The 17004-nt window shown below is 40.1% G+C and overlaps 1 protein-coding gene across 1 annotated transcript in view; it reads right to left on the reverse strand.

The window, feature by feature from the left end:
- Nucleotides 1-15947, reverse strand: part of AGXT (alanine--glyoxylate aminotransferase) — a 39596-nt gene extending 23649 nt beyond the window's left edge. Inside the window, exons 1-2 of the mRNA XM_054983513.1 lie at nt 15302-15947; nt 10288-10480 (exon numbers count right to left, since the gene is read on the reverse strand). Of these exons, the coding sequence (XP_054839488.1) occupies nt 10288-10480; nt 15302-15556 (448 nt within the window). The 5' untranslated portion in view covers nt 15557-15947. The remainder of the gene's footprint in view (nt 1-10287; nt 10481-15301) is intronic.
- Nucleotides 15948-17004: the final 1057 nt, after the last annotated feature.

The following is a 17004-nucleotide window of genomic DNA, read 5'->3' on the forward strand; positions in this document are numbered from 1 at the left end:
AAAAATAATAGGGACCACATAAGCCCCCTTTAAAGGTCTGAAGAGAATGGTGTTTGGAGGCTGAAACAAAGATGTCTGTTTAGTATTTAGAAACACATGCAATATTGTGGCTGGCTAATAAGACCTGGAAACCAAAACATGAGTTCCTTGGGGAAAGTTACAATCTAAGCACAGGTTGAAGAGTTTACGTGTATGTTTTAGTACATCAAAACACAAACGAAACAGGCAACTCGTACTTGTTTGTTTATTTATTTATACCCCACTTTTCTACAACATTGTACTTGCGGTGGCTTAAAATTAAAGAATCGAAACAATATACAAACCATTTAAACATTAACAGAAACTAAAATTATCTTCAGCCTTTTAAACATAGTGTGAATGAACCCTTCATGTAACAGAAATAGAGGGGGTAGTCCAGTTTTCAGTCCTGGAGAAAGAACACATAAGCACAGCTCTGACTGTGTAGCTGATTGCAGCCAGTTTTGTTAGAGCCCCAGAAACATTTCTTCTGTTTGAAATGAGTCATGTATTAACCTGAGTACATAGCAGCAGCCTGTCAAAGTCCAGTCAGGTCCCATGGGAATTTGCACAGTAGGCTCAAATGGAATAGAAAAGAAACTTTCAGTCATTAAATCCATTATTTATGAAAGCAAAGGAATGTTGGGATGGAAGGCAAGAAAAGGAGAGGTGTGTTCGTTGCTCTTAGAGAGAGTCCAGTAGCACCTTTAAGACTAACCAATTTAGAATAATTGGTTAGTCTTAAAGGTGCTACTGGACTCTTTTTGATTTTGCTACTACAGACTAACACGGCTAACTCCTCTGGCTCTTAGAGAGGTCACTGTGTTAGCCACTTGCAACAGAAATGTAAGAAGCAGCAGAAGGTTTGCAGAGTACAAATAAGAACAAATGCCAGAAGGGAATATGTAGTAGTCTGTTTTCTCTGTGCTCATGTATATATGTTGGCCTATTATCTGAAGATAACATTATGCATCTGGTGAAGTGGCTTGTAGCCTATGAAAGGTTACGCTGCAATAAATCTGCTAGCCTTTACAGTTCAACACCAGTAAGGTTTTGAACCTCTCCCTTCACTTTCCCCACCATGAGGCAGATGAACCTCCCCCTTCACGTTCCTCACCGTGAGACAGATTTTCCTCCCATTTCTGATTCAGCAATGGAGGGGAGGGGTCACACCCAGCCTGGATTGTGCACTCCACCTCTTTCATGACTTCTGCAACTGATTTACATCCACATGGCCCTCATTCTCTGCATCCTCTCCCCCCCTCACCTCACCACCTGTATATCTCTGGCCAGTTTCTTCATACCCTCCATGCATCTGATGAAGAGAGCTGTGGCTCTCAAAAGCTTATGCCTCAATAAAGTTGGTTAGTCTTAAAGGTGCTACTGGACTTTTTACTATTTTGCAACTACAGACTAACATGGCTAACTTCTCTGGAACTGTGTATCCTGTTGGTTATTAGTTTTTAAGAAACAGCAACATACTTCTGGACTTATGATGGGAACACAGAACATATAACTTAAGTCATTGCAACTGCTGCACAGTAAAAGACCCTGGTAAAGATGAAATGGCATGTATGATGAACCTCCTCCTTCACTTTCCCACCATGAGGCAGATTTTCCTCCCATTTCCTTTTTGTTCACAATACAAAGAGTGGATATCCACAGCTGAGGGAATAACTATGACAAAAGTATAAAAAATAAATCAACCTGGTATTGAGATAGCAGAAATTGGTAAAGTGACTTAGTGCTTCTGTGAATACTGATGAAGATAAAACTGGTAAACTCTAAATAGCATTCCAAATATCTAGAATCACATTCAAATTTAAAGGTAAAAGCAACCTGAGAGAAACATAATACATAATACATAAACATAATACAAGCTTTTACTCCTCAGGTATTCTGAAGATGATACAGTCTGTTTTTCCTCTTTTCCCTTCAGGTGCATGTTGTCAGAATTTTGTTAGTGGGTCGGAACCAGGCCTTTTTGGCCCATGTTAGAAATAAAGAACCAGCTAGAGTTTGGGAAAAAAAGAAATCTTCCAAAAGCTCTGTCCCTGCAGAATAAAGTCTGGGAAGGTCTCACCCCTGCACAGGAAGCAGATGAGACCATAAAAGTTAATTGTTTGAGACCTCTTTAAGGGTCCTCTGGCCTTCTACATATAAATCACCAAAAGGGTAAACAACAAACAGCTTATCTTTAGGAAAACAAGGTGTCTAAAATCTTCAGCCAGTGAAGTGTGAACATTCCTGTGTAATTTACAATGTAGTCAAATACATATCAAAGATGCAGTCTATCACAGAGGTAAAGGATGTGTAGACCTGTGTTTACATGAAGGACTTTCGACGGAACTGTCTTTCAAGAACAAAGACAATGCGATTGATTAACATGTTAATGAGGCAAGTCTTTGATATTTCCCTATAAAAGAGGGATGGAACAAGAACTTGGTACCCTTCACTTGCCAACACGCAAAGGCTAGCGCTAGCCTTTGCGGCTGTGCAATGGGGGGGTCCCAGAGCTCTGGAATGGGGGGAGGGTAAGTTTTCTTTTCTGTAGTTATCTTGTAATGTTGTTGTATTGTGCATGCTAACTTGTATTCTGTATCTATCTTCATAGTGCTTTAGTAGTCAGTAGGCTGGGCCCAAGTCTGGTGCCTTGCCCAACTGATCTTTTTATTATTATTATTATTATGTCTTTACAAATAAAGAACTTCCAGTCTCGCATAAGACCTTCTCACTGCTGACACATTATTCTCAGCAGAGACATCAGTTTAGTACTAGGGAAAGATCAAGTGAGGTTGCACTCTTTACATGCCTATGGTAAGAGGCAAACCCAAGCAGCTGGTGGACTAGTCCCTGGTTGCAGAGAGCAACAATTTCCACAACAACTTGGTGCTGTGACTTGGGGGGGGAGCTTATATCTGCCCCCTTTCCGAACTTCTCGCCGTTTGAACTTTTGAAGACTGGTAAGTTGCCTTTTTACTTTGTTCTATCACTTTATTTTCCTAGAAGAAGGGCAAGCCGTTGTGGGAGGCTGCCTCGGAACGGCTTGGAGGCCAGGGCTTGCAGGCCCAGAGTACAGAGAGAGTAAGAAGGGGCTAGGAGGCCCAAAGTAAGGAACCTAGGTCAGTAGTTTCCCAGGGACCAGTGCAGGGTCGCTGGTTACCTGTGAAGTGGGTTTACTGTAGTCAGAGCCCAGTTAATATTCCCTGGTCAGGGGGAAGGAACCATTGTACTGCTTGAGAGCCGCTTGCCAAGCAGCCTGCCCTGATTTTTCTAAGGGGATTCGGTACTTATCCACTGGGGAGAAAGGAGTTAAACCACCCGGAGTGGATTCAAGGAAGTAGAAAGGACTTGGAGGTCCAGTAGTAGAATATCCCACTATCTCACCGCCTGAGTGGAGAAGAAAGTGCTTGGCTCCTCTGCTTAGGTAGGAGGGAGGGCTCTTTGCCCGCTGTGTTTCTGTTTCTCCTTGAATCATGCATTTTTCATTTGATATTGCTGTGATATACTGTCTTATACTGCTTGTAAATGATATTGGGAGTAGAAGGAAGAAGTATGTGTAGAGAGTGTGTATGAGTGATGGTTGGCTGTTTGATTCGTGCTTGAAGTGTGAAAGTGAAACATTTTTCTTTGGCCCTTGGATTTTGTTTTGGTGGGAGGGATTTCCCTTTAAGTGACTGCACTAACACTACACTTCCCAGGGGAAACTTTGTGTGCTTGTAATAAGGGACTTAATCATAAAAGTACCCGTTTGCTTGTGCGTGCCAAGAGGATAACGGGACCTTGTTTTATAAAAGGAACCGGTGAGTGTGTCAGTTTGAAAGTATAAGCGCCTGTTTTTATAAAGGTGATACTGTTGTTTGGTGATTGCTTGCTTGTAAATAAAGGAGGTTGTCTGACAACTCCAGTATGCTTGAGATTGCTTAGCAAACCAATGGGAGGAAATACGGGGTGATTGCAGTGGAAAAAGAAAGGATCTGGGCAAGAGGGACATTGGGAGCCCAGCTGTATATCTATTTTCCTCTGTTTCTTCTGTTTATTATTGAAATAAGTTGTCTTTGTTGTTACGATTATGTGTTTTGAAGGGGGAAAGGTAGTGGAGTGTGGAGGCACTTGTGAAAGGGAGCATTCTGCGTGCATTTTAGGAATGCTTCTGTGTATGTGGGCCTGCAATCCCCTACAATCCCCTACCAACTTGCTTAGGCTCTTTGAAAGGAGGGAGCCTTGGGGGGGATTGTGGAAAGATCCTGGGACATTTCAGTGATTGTGACAACACCACACTGTCTACAGCCTAGTAACCTAATCTTTTGTGTCAATGTGTGTACATGTCAATTGTGTGTGTCAATGTGTGTACATGTCAATTGTGTGTGTCAATGTGTGTACATGTCAATTGTGCGTATTGCTGAGGGTATGTGATGTTTGTTCAGTCTTGACATAAGTGTGTTAAAGGAGTGATTTGGAGTATTCACCTTCATCCCAGGGATGTCCACCTTTCCCTGGGTGAGTGAAGGGATTTTTAAATTGACCGTAGCCGAAACAAAGGAGATGCTGGAATTTCTTTAAAATACTGGTGCTGCAGAGATTGGAGTTTCCGGACCTCCACTCTCTGGGATACCAGAAATGTATGTCAGCTGAAAGAAGCTGAAATTTGCTGTCAATAAAGCCCTTTGCTTTGGGTTTTCAAAATTAGCCTGCACTGATCTCTCCTTTCTGTTTTAGGCAGGACGAGACAGTGGTGAGTGTGTGAGGTTTTTTTGATCCAGTGACTGCTGGCTTGCAAGCAGCAGCCACTGCTGTTCTGTTGATAGAGAAGACAAAAGGATTAGACTTTGGAGCGTAACCTAAAAAGAAATAAATAGATAAATACTTATTAATTATGCTGTGGCAGCTCTGCTCCTTTGAAGATTTATTTACCAATTTGTCCACAAATGCTTGATTGGATATGTACATATGTCCACTTGCCTGCCCCCTCCTTGAAGTGGAGGCAAGGTCTCAATTCTTTTCCCCATAATTCTTTGTTTAAAGCCACAGCAGTTTTCAAAGCTCTCACATTAGAGACATTTCCTTGTAGACTCAAGTGGGACGTGCCATTGTAAATTGAGGGGGAGGTGGAATTGGACTTAGTGGCACTCCCCCCCACATCTTTGTGCCTAAGCAGCAAAATTGTTTGTATTATTTGCACTGGCAAAACTACGTGAGCTTGCCAGGAGAAAGAGGGCTAATATTTACAAAAATTTCCGCTGTGCCTTCGGTGTGGGCCCTGGGGTGGAAAGAAAACTTTAAAAACACTGTGGGTTCCTTATGGCTGCAGGAACCCCGGGGGTAAACGCAAAAAATTAAGGCACACCTGCTGGAAGCATTACAACAGCCGGTGTAGCAGCAGCTATGTATTGTGTAGCGCATGTGAAGATCTGGGGAGTTTTGGGGAAGAATTAAGTGGATACAACAGCAAAATTTGCTGAACCCCTTGGTCCCTTGTTACAGATGGGGGTGCAGGCAGATCTGGGTATCCCTGAACCTTTTCAATCCAAGGGCACCTAGAAAAATGGTGTGAGCTTTGGTCCACATGTCTCATAGAATGAGTCATGTGGAGATGGGGGAGAGTTAGCAGCACAAATGGGGTTAGCAGCACAAATTCAAATAAAATTCTGGTATGCTCCAGGAGTCTCTCTGGAAGCAAAGAGGGAAACCCACGCGTGCCACACCTGCAAAACCAAGGCATACACAAATTGCTCATCTATGGGTATATGGTCCATTCCAGCACCTGAAAATTGATTTTACTAAGCTTCCACCTTGTAAATGATTTAAATATTGCTTAACAGTAGTAGACATGTTTAGGGGATGGGTAGAATGCTTCCCAGTGAAACATCAAATAGCAGAAGCTACAAAATAATAATAAAAAAAAAAATGGGGGACATCAGAAACAAACTGAAAAAGATTTGGGAGGACACAGGAATGGGGAGGATAGATATATATTGCCCTTAACCATGTTACACCTGAGAAATAACAGCCTAATAGAAAGCAGGGCTTAACACCATATGAGATTCTATTTAGAGGACCTTTTCCAGTCTTTTATAGCAAAGTATAACAGAGGAAAGCAATGCTGTTATTAAATATGTTCTGTCTTTGACTATCATGTTAAGGGACAGCCACCAAGAGGTTCAGAATTCCCAATCAGTACCTGCTGATGTGGCCTCTCATAACGTCTTGCCTGGCGATCACGTGTGGTGCCTAGAAAGAAAAGTATGGTTCCCAGCCAAAGTGGGAAGGCCCTTTTTGAAGTCCTTCTAGTGACAGAACAGCTGTAAAGGTCAAGGGGAACAACACCTGGATTCACGCATCGCATGCCAGGAAAGGTTGTTTCCCCGGAGACGCTTCCTGAAGCCAGCACCAAGCAGCCAGGAAGAGGCAGAGGCTGTGTCACCCACTGCTGACAAGGAACACGCAAGTTTCCAGCTACATCCGTACCTGTTGCAATCCAGAGCAACCCTGAAACCACCACGCCAAAAGGCACATGACTACAGAGGCCCCAGCAGTTGAATTTCACCCAAGTTTTGATCATCCAACAGCAGAACATTTTGCATCATTTTCTAAGTCCTTGTATTTGCTGAATGGCTATGAAGAAACCCGTTATTGGCAAGCAGATGGCTGCCTACACTACTATGTAGAAGCTTTTGAGCACGATTATTTAGAAGACATTGTTGCTACTCTCTTTATAAGAACTTTTGCTACTAACACTCTAGTTAAGAAGTTTTTCTGGGTCTCTAGTCAGCTGAGGCCACAGTACACAGGATTTTGGGAAGATCCTGATCCATTAGGTAAAGCATACAACATCCCCTTAATCAGAAGAAGCTCCATTCCTTACGTGAGAAGAGCCCCTGAGGAATTTGGAGAACTGTTGGAGTGGATTTGTGGACACTGCTTTCAAGAACCGAATGCACCTGAGCATTGAAGATGGTGGGAGGCAGTTTGTTAAGTTATATGTGTATTTTAACTATTGTTGTGTGCTTGAAACATCCTTGTTATAATGTATTGCAAAAGTAGCTGCAGTAACAGAGTTAAAAGGTTGCTGGATTTGTGAAAGAGCATTGAAAAATTAACAAGAAACAACCCTTTTTGCAGTACCTGCACAATTTGAAATTTGGGAAACCCCAGATTTGATATCAATTATCAACACATATGATATGAATGAGGTGGGAAGTACCCATGAAAAATGTGTATACCCTTTATGTATTTGGAATAATAATCTAAGGGGAATGAGAATGGGATACCTAAATCCAGACAAATGTGCCCAGATAATAGATTTAGATGCGAGACATTTTGGAACTCCAATTCCAACCCTCAAGCAATCAGGTCAAAGTATATGCAGGCAAGATATTTGTTATGATGATATTGATGTATATAATGCAACTACTTTTAATTCGGAAATCCCATGTAAAATAAGGGTACAGGCTTATATTACAACTTCACCCAACACTAGAAGTCCCAACACTCAATTGTATCAACACCCAGGTTATCCAAGGGGGAGCTATAGAATGGTTTCAGAGGATAGCGTTATGTGGGAATTATATGGGAATTATAGAATCTGGGAAGCGGCTGCAATAGCCTCAGATAAAATGAGGGATCTAGATTGTAGTAATCTCTTTAACAGCTTGTGGGACACAACAGCTCCAATCCCAGAACAGGATAGTGCTGTTATAATAAAATTGCAACCACCAGGATTGTGTTTTGTTTGTGGCAAAAATGCCTTTAAAGCCTTGCCACACAGATGGGCTGGACTGTGCACTTTAGCATATGTATTTCCCAATATTACTTCGTGTCCAACTCTAAGTACACCAGATATACCCAATTTAGGAAGTTTCCTCCATAGGTTAAGTAGAAAGACTAGAGGATTTAAAAATCCCCTTGTAGAACTTCAGTCCTTTGGTTGGAAGTTTCTCCGCGCTTTCTTTCCTTCCTTAGAAATATTTCAACTAGAAAATGACACAATTGACTCATTAAACCACTTGCAAACAGAAGTGGATTCTGTAGCTAGAATGGCAATTCAAAATAGATGTGCCCTAGACATCCTTTTGGCTCAGCAAGGAGAAGTGTGTGCTTTAATAAAAGAAGAATGTTGTTTCTATGTCAATGAATCAGGCAGAATCACCACTCACTTGCAGGACCAAAAGAACACAGTGAAAGTATTCCACAGAGTGGCACAAGACTTCCAATATGCATGGTGGGATTGGTTCCCAGACATGCCTAACTGGTAAAAGACAACAGTACACACCCTTATTATAATTATGGTAGTAGTTCTTGTAGCACTATGTGCGGTTTGTTGTTTCATTCAATGTGATCCTCAATGCTGCACCTCAGGAGCAGCAGCAGTAACCTCAGTAAGTTTGACACCCCACCAGAAAATGATTGATGGGTGGCACAAATATTAGTAACTTGTTAGTGGGGCTGGTTCCGCCCCAAATGGGGGAATTGTTGTCAGAATTTTGTTAGTGGGTCGGAACCAGGCCTTTTTGGCCCATGTTAGAAATAAAGAACCAGCTAGAGTTTGGGAAAAAAAGAAATCTTCCAAAAGCTCTGTCCCTGCAGAATAAAGTCTGGGAAGGTCTCACCCCTGCACAGGAAGCAGATGAGACCATAAAAGTTAATTGTTTGAGACCTCTTTAAGGGTCCTCTGGCCTTCTACATATAAATCACCAAAAGGGTAAACAACAAACAGCTTATCTTTAGGAAAACAAGGTGTCTAAAATCTTCAGCCAGTGAAGTGTGAACATTCCTGTGTAATTTACAATGTAGTCAAATACATATCAAAGATGCAGTCTATCACAGAGGTAAAGGATGTGTAGACCTGTGTTTACATGAAGGACTTTCGACGGAACTGTCTTTCAAGAACAAAGACAATGCGATTGATTAACATGTTAATGAGGCAAGTCTTTGATATTTCCCTATAAAAGAGGGATGGAACAAGAACTTGGTACCCTTCACTTGCCAACACGCAAAGGCTAGCGCTAGCCTTTGCGGCTGTGCAATGGGGGGGTCCCAGAGCTCTGGAATGGGGGGAGGGTAAGTTTTCTTTTCTGTAGTTATCTTGTAATGTTGTTGTATTGTGCATGCTAACTTGTATTCTGTATCTATCTTCATAGTGCTTTAGTAGTCAGTAGGCTGGGCCCAAGTCTGGTGCCTTGCCCAACTGATCTTTTTATTATTATTATTATTATGTCTTTACAAATAAAGAACTTCCAGTCTCGCATAAGACCTTCTCACTGCTGACACATTATTCTCAGCAGAGACATCAGTTTAGTACTAGGGAAAGATCAAGTGAGGTTGCACTCTTTACATGCCTATGGTAAGAGGCAAACCCAAGCAGCTGGTGGACTAGTCCCTGGTTGCAGAGAGCAACAATTTCCACAACAGTGCACAAGAAATGGATGGTCCACAGGGAACATCTGTATAACAGGTAAGTCTATGACATAGAAGGCAGTCTTTAATCCTATTGTTTTTTGTTTTTTCTTTCCAGGTGGAATCATAAATTGTGGGGGTATACAAGAACCAGCTGATTTACTTATTTCACCAAATTACTTTCTCAGGGGCCATGAACCCTGTCCATCTACATCTGTTGCCTTCAAAGGCAAATATTCTACAGCTGCCAGTCTTGGCGCACCACAATCTCTGGCCATGCACCTGACCGTTTTCCTTTCAAAACAGACCTGGGGTCCTCCTCAGAGCCAACCTTTCCTTAGAAACTGCGCAGGAATTAATCTTCTTCTCAGATGATATAACCCTTTTTCTCTTGTCTTGAAAGAGAGTCTCAAACCACTACCCAATCAGTCTTGCCAAAACACACTCCCAGTTCTCTCTTGTATATGTAAAGCGTGAGTCAGCTTATGCTGACACTTAGGCTTGAATTCTTAGATAGAATTCTTCCTCAGAATAGTAATATGACAGTTAAGGCAAAGGAGTCTTCACTCTAAAGGTGAACCTATCTGACTATTCTTGTCAAACTCCATGAATCCAAATTCTGTCAGAAACCGACTGCCTTCAGACTGGTTCTAACTGACCAATCAGAGAAGAGGGAGCAGCCTGTCACTCAAGCTCTCCATTCTAGGGAATAGTTAACGCTTCCCCTCCTGGCTCTCTGATTTTCAGAAACTTGCTTTTAAGTACAGTCTTGTCACAGCATGACTATGGGAGAAAATATGTGAGAGTAGCATAGCTTCTACTCAACACAATCTTTGTGCTAATTGTAAGTTAGAGGAAAGGGTGAATACATACCAAGCCTTTTGGAAATGTCAGTTGCTCTTTCACCCCAAAAGCCATTTACAGCAACTAGTACTTTGTCTCCTTGTTCCACCATGTTCAGGAAGGCAGCTTCCATGGCACAGTGGCCTGTGCCACTGACAGCCAGTGTGAGTGGGTTCTGTGTCTGGAATGCATACTGGATTCCCAGCTTGATCTCATTCATTATCTGAGGGCAAGAAACAAGACAACCAGAGTTTTAAAAGCCAGCAGAATGTGTGTATTTTCATCCATGAATCTTGAGTAATATACACTGGAGAAAAGATAATGTTGTTGCACATCCACAAATAGTTATGTATTCACTTCCATAGATACTAGCCTGAAGCAGCTGAACTGAGGGCAGAACACCATTTTGAAAGTGTTGCTACAGGGTAGTGACAGTGAGAATTGAGGCCCTGCTCTTGATTTTTAAATTTCATTACAGCACAAGATATGTTAGTTAGTCAATTTCTATAGAAGGACTGTCTTCTCACATATTGCCCTGCTCACCAGCTGAAATTCTTTTTCCAAAAGCCTGCTCTTTGTGCAAATGTTAGGTGGGTGGTGACCTGAGAGAGGGCTTTTTTAAGGAATGGCACCTCGCCTTTGAAATAGCACTCCTCTTCAGGTTCCTGATTTGCTTTAGATGCTGGTCTTTTCTCTTTACTCAGGCTAAAACTAAAAACTTCCACCTCTGCTAGCTTGGGTTTTGGGTTTTTTTTTTGTCTGCTCCATACAAGGACTGTTTTATCCACCATTTCATCAAGCCAGTTTGGTGTAGTGGTTAAGAGCAGCGGGACTGTTATCTGGACAACCAGTTTTTATTCCCCACTCCTCCACTTGAAGCCAGCTGGGTGACCTTGGGTCACTCACAGTTTTTCCAGAGCTCTCTCAGCCCCACCTGATTGTTGTGGGGATAATAATAACATACTTTGTAAAGCGCTCTGAGTGGGTGTTAAGTTGTCTTGAAGGGTGGTATATAAGTCAAATGTTGATGTCGTCATCATCATAATTTTTGTCTGCTTTGTTTTATGTGCTTTTCTGCTGTTGCTTGTTGCTTGTTATTATTGGCATTTTCTGTTGATTGGAATTGTTTTATTGATATGTTTTTACTGGTATGATTTGGTTTATTGTCAGCTTGGTTTTTTATTGTTGTGCGCTACCTCAAGGATGTCAGGTGAGGCAGAGTTTTCCTATAAGGTCAGAGCATTTGCGGATGACATAATGTTAATTGTGGAAGACCCAATTGAGAATATGCCAAAGGTAATAGAGAAAATTAAGGAGTTTGGAGATTTGGCAGGATTCTATGTAAATAAAAAGAAGTCAAAGATACTATGTAAAAATATGACTAAACAAAAACAACAGCAATTAATGGAGATAATAGACTGTGAAGTAACAAATAAGGTGAAATATCTGGGAATTGAATTGACTGCAAAGAACATAGATTTATTCAAGAATAATTATGAGAAACTGTGGACTCCGATAGAGCGAGATTTGATTAAATGGAATAGACTGAATTTGTCATGGTTGGGAAGAATTGCAGTAGTTAAGATGAATGTGTTGCCAAGAGTGATGTTTCTGTTACAAACAATACCAATTATTCGGAACTCTAAGCAGTTTGAAAATGGCAGAGGAAAATATCAGACTTTGTCTGGGCAGGCAAGAAGCCTCGAGTTAAAATGAAAGTATTGCAGGATTCAAAGGAGAGAGGTGGAATGCAGCTGCCCAACCTAAGACTCTACCATGATGCAATTTGTTTAGTGTGGTTGAAAGACTGGATGAAGTTGAAAAACCGCAAACAACTGGCCTTAGAGGGATACAAAAAAATATTTGGATGGCACGCATATCTGTGGTATGACAAAGTAAAAGCAGATTCTATGTTTCTACACCATTATATTCGGAGAAGCCTCTTTACAATTTGGAAGAAGTATAAAAATTACCTACAAGATGGAATTCCCTCCTGGGTGGTTCCATATGAAGTATTAGATCCGAGAACTGTCGATAATGAACAACAGTGTTTAACGTATAAGGAGATAACGCGAATAGAATCTTGGAGGAGTTGTCTCCAAGTTATGACTGGTTTCAATATAGACAGATAAGAGATCTTTATAATTCAGACTGTGTGAAGGGAGGGATAAGAATGGAGAATTCGGAATTAGAGGAGGTAATTTTGCAAGAGGATAAAAAGGAAATCTCTAAGACCTATAAAGTGTTGTTAAAATGGTTTACAGAAGATGAGACAGTCAAAGTTCAAATGGTGAAGTGGGCAATAAACTTTAATAAAGAAATAACAATGGAGGCGTGGGAATACCTGTGGAAAAATACGTTGAAGATTACGACATGCACCAATATTAAAGAGAACGTCTATAAAATGATCTATCGTTGGTATTTGACACCAAAGAAAATTGCGTTAGGGAATCAGAACATGTCTAATAAATGCTGGAAGTGCAAAAAGCATGAAGGAGCTTTGTATCACATGTGGTGGACTTGTGAGGTAGCTAAGCAGTACTGGGGGGAAATAATAGAAGTAATAAGTGAGATTTTACAATTTCAAGTTACTAAAACCTCAGAACTGCTACTACTGAACTTGGGAATGAAAGATATTCCAGCACAATAAAGGACATTGTTATTTTATATGACAACAGCGGCTAGACTTTTATATGCGCAAAAATGGAAAGTACAAGAAGTGCCAACTATTGAGGATTGGATTTATAAATTGCTGTACATGGCGGAAATGGACAAAATGACAAGGAAACTGAGAGATCTCGATTCAGGACAGTTTAACATGGATTGGGAGAAGCTGAAACATTATCTGGGGAAAAAATGGGAGGTTGGAGTCGAACTGTGGCAGTTTGAAAATTACTGAAATACAATAAAAGAAGAGAGAAGTGACTTTACCGGGGGGAGGGAATTTAAACAAGGAGTTCTAAGCAATTATTTTATTTGATTATCATATATAGTAGTAAATAATAGAGGTGTTATTATAAGAATTATAAGGATATAAGTTAACTAAATATATTTCTGGCAGATAACTGTATAACAGATAAATTATATTTTAAATAGATTGAATATAAGAAATGTGGAAAAGGGAAAGAAGTATATAGTAACATATAGAATATAAGTTAAATTGAGTGACATATATTGAATGCATACAGTGTTATAAGAAGCATTTAGAAGTATGTGGAGTATGGGTCAAATTGGTTGACCAATATCGACGTGATTAAGTAAGAGAATAGTAAATGGATAAAATGCTATATTATTAAAGAATATATGCTAGAAATGTAATAGTTAGCCTTATAAGGTAAAAGGGGAAGGGAATAAAGGTAGTACTGTGTTATAACATAATATATAAGCTTAGAAGAGAATGAAAGTAAGTTTAATAGTACAAAGTAAGTTTGAAATGAGTAAGAAAAAAAAGATAGACAAGGGGTTGGAAAACTGTTGGAAGTCAACAAAAGGGGGGGAATGGGAGGGGGTTAGAATTGAAATTATTTAAAGGGAAATGATTGTATGGAATATTTATATAATTTCTAATCCAATAAAATTAAAAAAAAGGATGTCAGGTGAGGCAGGGTACAAATTTTCTAAATAAATAAATAAATTTTCTATTTTATTATTTCTAATTCTATTATCTTTTTGTATCATTTAGGAAGGAAACAAAACCATGCACACTGTCCTGAACACTTTGGAGGTTCAGGGCAATGTGCATGGTTCTCTTTCCTAAATTGGATGACTTAGGAACAGGGTTGCAACTTGCCAGGCCTCCCACTATGGTATGATGTCTGCTGCAGGCAACATGCTTTGCCTACTGCCAGTGCAAGTGGCAGTAGGAGAAAGCTTTTTTTAAGGTGGCAGTGCCTGTGTCATGATGACACTTCTGGGGAAAGTTTTACCACAGAGTTTCTGGCTATTTCTAGAGCTTCCCGCCATCACTTCTGGGTTTTCTCTCAAAGTCATGTCACAGCACATGCAATACTGTATGCCCTTTCATGTGTTCACCCCCAGACATGGGCTGGCAACCCTACGTAGGAGTACCGGGCTCTTGTGTGAGAGGAAAGTTCAAATACTAAGGTTCCACCTACACATTACAAAGTCCTTGTGGGAGTTTTGTGCATCCCAGACATACACCGGTTCTTTTCTATTTGCAGCTACAGAAGCAGTTTCAATCTCCCTTCCCCTGCTTGTTTTCATGTCTGTAAACCACCTGTGGAAGTTCTATTGGCTTTGTTGTAAAAATCAAGTTACTTGTATGGCTACACGTAAGTTTCACAATAAAGCCAATACTGGCAACATGGAACAGTATGCAAACAGGGTGGTTGGGGGTGAAAGAGGGGAGCATGATACATACTGCTCTGAGCTCCATGGAGAAAGGGTGGGATTAAAAATGTCCTAAATAAATAAACAAAACCCAAAGAATCAAATAATTATATTGTTTGATACAATTAGGAATTAATGGATATTAATGGATATGAACATTTTTCTTTTTGATTTCACATGTTGCCATTGTCAGCAGTTTTCTTTTGCCCCATTTTGGTTGCTGTTTCCTACATTCTTTTGCATGGCATATTGAGCATAATGGAGAGCTGCTACTAATCTATATTTATGTGCAACAATCACTCAAACCAGCAGTTAGCAATTATTTTCCTGACATTAAATAGAGCTGAAAGGAATATTTGTAATCTTGACTGATGTACGTAGGAATGAAAATCACAAAAATTAAACAATAATCTGTTATAAGAATTAAATTTAAGAGTTACATATGCTCTGTGATGTACTTGCTCCTAGTTTGTTGAATAAAGGATTATTGTTGAATCTAGATTGCATTTCTTAGTCAACTGGATGAATAGAAAATTTAAAAAGTAAAGAAGCTATAGGCTGAATTGCAGTTAAGCTGCCTTTTCAAGTAATGCCTGAAAGCAGAGAAGAGACCAGTTGGCAAAGCAGTACAGAAAAGCTGAAGCAGGAATCTTTCATAAGGAACCACAGGAGAAGTCAAGATTGTAGACCTTACCTGGATCATCTCTTTATGGACATGTCCTATCAGCTGTCGACCACCTGCAGACAAGATCCGGGGAGGGGAATTGGAGGGCCCAGGGCCCAGCAACAGCCTGTCTGGAACAGACAGTGGCTGTAGTAGACATGCAGGGGGTGGCATCAGATGTTTTTGAGAAGACATGGTACAACAACACTGGCTCAAAAGCAGAGGCAGCTGAACACGACCACGAGCCGAACGTGTTGCCTGCAGTACCAAGAATGAACTGGCCATCACTGAACTTAAATAGCTGACTTTTAGGGGCAAGAAAAACAAACAGATCTTTGATATGATAAACCCTGGGTCACTTCCCTCTCTAGTTTTCCTCCTCTTCTAAAAAATCTTCCAGTGACTCAGTGGCTGTTGAAGCAGTTTTTGTTCTCTCACAGGTGTCCAGGGACCTGTCAACAGCACAACTTCCAATCTATTGACTCCTCTGTTTTTTAAAGCCTTGAGCCCGTCTTGCCTGAGAATTCTGCAGCTGTTAGGAGCTGAGATCTTCAGCATTACGCAATAAAATTTCTGCTCATTATGTTTCTCCTTGTTCTTTGAACAAGACAGGCAGGAATATAATGTTTGCCTAGCCTCTTTAAAAGTTACTTCCCTCACAGATCAGCTAAAAAGAGGAGCACAGAATAATTCTGCAGATGTTCAGTTGTGTCCTAAATCAGTGAATCGATTTAAAGTCAATTAAATTTACAGGAGTTTTATTTTTCATTGTAGTTGTTCAGGGTCCATCCATTAAGTGATCCATGTCAATAATCTGCCAACTACAGCAAATTCTACATTAATGGAGCAGGTTAACAAATAACCATGCCTGTCTCCTTTTCCCTGCCTGATTATTGTTTTTTCAGAGCCTGAAGAAATCCACTCTTGTCCCAAAAAAATAGTAGCTTGCCCTTTGTATTATTCCAAGGATTTGTACTCCTTTTCTTTCCCCTAATTCTTATGGTTTTTCTTTTTTAAATTGTGTTCAATGCTGTTTGTCAACAACCAAACCTCAGTTTTAATCTATGTTCATTGCACATTCTATTATTTGATCCTAAATAATTATGCAGGCATTCATTTACACTGCTGTGAGACAAAAATAAATAAAAAAGAAAAAGGGTATCAAATAATTGGTTTAATTTTTAATATAACTAGAGAAAAGCCACTGTGATGCTACTTCCTTGTGGGAACCAACAAGATTGAGTGGCCAAGAAAATATAAAATATGAAAGAAATATGATTATTTATTGCACAGTGCATAAACAATTAAAAATCATGGAAAAAAGTTAAAAACCTAGAGACCTAGTATCAACAGTTACACAGAGTCATAAAATTGTTGGCACATATACAAGAACCAAGTCACAAACCTGACTGCACATATACAGAAACCAAACGCGTTTCAGCCCTATGGGCTTTCCTCAGTGGTCTGATTTGTTATTAATATATATAATGTTGCTAGTTCAGGCCAGGTAGTTAAAATACGGAACCTAAAATCAAAAATAGAAATAAACATGTTGGTGTAAGTCAATTACAGAATGCTGTCAAAATATGGAGGAAATGATGCAGGCACTAATTATGCAGGCATTCATTTACAATACTATAGAACAAAAATAAAGAAAAAAGAAAACGGGATATCAAATAATGGATTTAATTTTTTTATATAATTAGAGAAAAGCCACTGTGATGCTACTTCTT

Source organism: Eublepharis macularius, chromosome 6, assembly GCF_028583425.1.
Source record: "Eublepharis macularius isolate TG4126 chromosome 6, MPM_Emac_v1.0, whole genome shotgun sequence".
Classification (NCBI taxonomy): Eukaryota; Metazoa; Chordata; class Lepidosauria; order Squamata; family Eublepharidae; genus Eublepharis; species Eublepharis macularius.